At 38.0% G+C, this 3,219-nt stretch overlaps 1 protein-coding gene across 1 annotated transcript in view; it reads right to left on the bottom strand.

The window, feature by feature from the left end:
- LOC104489911 (vitellogenin-1-like) overlaps positions 1-2,700 on the bottom strand; it is a 43,415-nt gene extending 40,715 nt beyond the window's left edge. Inside the window, exons 1-3 of the mRNA XM_010132127.1 lie at positions 2,661-2,700; positions 2,328-2,348; positions 1,950-2,101 (exon numbers count right to left, since the gene is read on the bottom strand). Of these exons, the coding sequence (XP_010130429.1) occupies positions 1,950-2,101; positions 2,328-2,348; positions 2,661-2,700 (213 nt within the window). The remainder of the gene's footprint in view (positions 1-1,949; positions 2,102-2,327; positions 2,349-2,660) is intronic.
- Positions 2,701-3,219: the final 519 nt, after the last annotated feature.

Raw genomic sequence — 3,219 nt, 5'->3', positions numbered from 1 at the left:
GCGGAGAACAAAACCTGCCCTTCCCTACACGTGCTGCTGTGGAGCCAAAGGCTCGGGCACTGGCCCCAAGCCCGCTCTGCACTTCACGCTCCAGCCCCAACCTGGGGCACATCCAGGCAAGTAGAAAGTTGTGCTAAACTACACATAGCGGGCACGATTCCTACCCCATGGGAACAGGGCACGTTTAGCTTGTTTTCTCAGGAGACCCTTCCGGTCTATACATTTTGACAATTTAAAGAGACTTTTCTCTGACACCTCAGGCTGGCAATGTGATGCAGGACGCGTATTAATTTCGCAAAAAGCCACACAAACTAAATCCCCGTACAGCAAATTGCTGGAGACTGCACTTTCACATTTATTTTTGTTATTGTTGGTGGAGATGACTGCCAACCCTGGTAAATGAAGCTTACAGAGGAGGCTGTTACAGAGCAAATCCCTCATGCTGCCTCTTGGACATGCTTCTGGCACATTGCATACGGGCAGGTTTGCGACTGCTCTGCAGGGTCAGAGCAAGGGAGTTTTCCCCAGCCCTCAGGGCCTGTTCTGGGCTTAGGCTGCCTGCTAGGTTTTGAACGCAGCTGGCAATCCTTGCTTGTGGGCTTGTGATGAAAAAATTGCCAGCTGAAAACTGCCCAGGGAACACAGCTTTTTGCTTGGGCTGACTGAGAACTAGTAGGCTACAGATGAAAGATTAATTCCCTGAATCATTGTTCCAAACTGTCTAATTTAAATATAACAGCAGCAAAATAAACTTTCCCAGAGCAGAAGGGAATAAATGTAGTTACCTTTAGCTTAGAACTTGCCCCAAAATCTTACGATTTTTTTTCTTGTCTCTTTTTCATGCCTGCAATTATTTCTGTATGAATTTTTTTTAAATGGAAACTTTTTCCCAAATGTGCTAGGGCAGATCAAATGATGTTGGAAGGTTTTAGGGAACCAGAGTCAGTTTTTGGTGAAGACTCACCCTGGTGCACCAAGAGCTGTTGCAGCAGGGATGGGGGAGGATGTGTGGTGAGGACAAGACTGCGTCTACCTCCTGTTTGTCAGGGAAGCCTTTTACTCACCAGTCCAGACATGTGGCTCTTATTTCCTTGTTTTATTTAAAAAAAAAAAAAAAATCTATCCATTTGCAAAGGTCATGGAAAAGGAAAGGAATATTTCCCATTTAGATCTACTATAATTTGAACTTACAAAAATACCTAGTAACAGAAGGCTAATTCAGGCTAGAAGGCTACAGCATTTACAGGCATTTATCAGACAATCACCAGTCTTTTTAATCTGCAGTTTGCAATTTGCCAAATAAAAGCTCTTAAAAGGCTCATTTTTCTTCCAAACATACAGAAGGCTAAGTGGAGTTTGTGTAAAGAAATTGAAGGGTGCATTTCAATACATTCATTAGAAGCACATACAGGTTCCTGTTGAAGGCAAAAGCATTTTTCACACAATCAAAACTCTTAGCAATTACTCAGCATGCAGTAAAAATATACAACTGAGGATGACAAAGAATGCCATTGGGAGCCTGCAGAAAAAGAAGCCATCGGATGACATTAATTATGCTAAATATTGAATCACATCCAGTTACTGTAGCATGTTTTCTTGCCATTTGCTTGCCTGTTACGAAATCAGTTGATTAAATAATCCTAGGTTGTACAGTCTGGAACAATTGAATTGATCCAGTAATAAATTATTGTGCATTTCAAATTACATCCCATTTTCTCCCTGACCACAAAGCAGAAGAAATCCTTCAAGCCCAAGGTTGGCTTGAGCTGAGAATTACCTGGCAAAGTGCAAATAGAATTTAGGGCACTGCATAAAAAAATAATAGTGTTAGTTACATTCTCCCTGAGTAAGCACAACACATGATGAAACTTAATTACTTCCCAAAAGCTTAAAAAAAGAAGCCAAGTATGAAGGGAATTTTACCTTTCAAATTGAATACATTTTCTTACCCTAATAAGACAAAGTTTTGGCCCAATACCACTAATTTCCACTTTACTTTTTATTCTTATTCCAGCTCTTGCAAGTCCTTTCTCTGGAAGTCCACTGAGAAGCACGCTTTCATAATCAAACGTATAAACCTTGTTTTCACTGAAATCAGGCTCTGCAAAGAAATGGTTCCCATAAAACATTATAAAGAGTGTACAGAACATATTAAAGTACCTGTAGTAGGATGCATGAAACAAATAAAAGATGAATTTGTTCATTTTTGTATTGCACCTGAACAAAATTAGCTGTTGTAAAATTATATTAAACATTGATATACTTTTCAGATTCCATTTTGAATTTCGCTTATTATAATTACATTAGCTGATAGGAAAATTACTTACGGTAATTAAGATGCTGGCTCCCTGAAAGAGATGGAAAAAGGAAGAGTAATGAAATGACAAAGCAAAAAGAAAAAAAAAACCAACCCCAAATATTAATGCGTTCTAGTATGAAATGCTATATCTCATCCTGTACATATGGTATAACTCTTTCTAATTGACTTTACTTCTAGTTCAGCACAAAGCCAAAAGCCTTTCTTCCCTAAACATCATTGTCATAAACTACTTTTTCTATAAAATGTTGACGTTCATGTCTGTAAATGATCTATATTTAGACTCTGAAACCTGTTCCTGGATCTATCATTTTGAATGCATTAAAGCAGATAAGTTACTTACCCACCAGGGTTAAAACCAGGGCTAATATCAAGCCTCTCATGATGGGGATAAAGTAAAGGTAAACATCACGGGCTCCCTTTTATAAAGACATGTGCTATCACGTGTTTCTTTTGGCATGTTAGTTTGACAAATAAGCGTATTTTAGAATGCGTATTGATCAACCAAAAAATAAACATTTCTGAGGTCACTAATGCTGACAATTTCAAATCACCTCATGATTTCAACTAGCTTACATTCTAAGTGAAATAGAGATTTCATTTAAAAAATGCTTTGCTTGCTATTTTCTCCCCATTTCTCGCCACTGCAGTTATATATTTTTAAAATAATTAACATTTAAATTTAAATAAAAATAGTTCTTCAATCATAACCAAAATAATTTAGCTTTTCTCCAACCATGTCTTCAATCTTCTGATAATTTGCTCTTGTTAAAGGCCACAGCTTTGGAGATACACCTGCTCTGTCACACTGAAACTCTACTTTTAAAGAATTTGTGACTGATTTCACGTATTTAGGATTGAAATACCTTAGAGCTAACAGACATGCAAGGAGAAGCTGTCTT

This window comes from Buceros rhinoceros, unplaced genomic scaffold, assembly GCF_000710305.1.
Source record: "Buceros rhinoceros silvestris isolate BGI_N320 unplaced genomic scaffold, ASM71030v1 scaffold19712, whole genome shotgun sequence".
Lineage (NCBI taxonomy): Eukaryota > Metazoa > Chordata > Aves > Bucerotiformes > Bucerotidae > Buceros > Buceros rhinoceros.
Note: the sequence above shows the minus strand (reverse complement) of the source record. Positions and strands in the feature narration are given on the sequence as shown.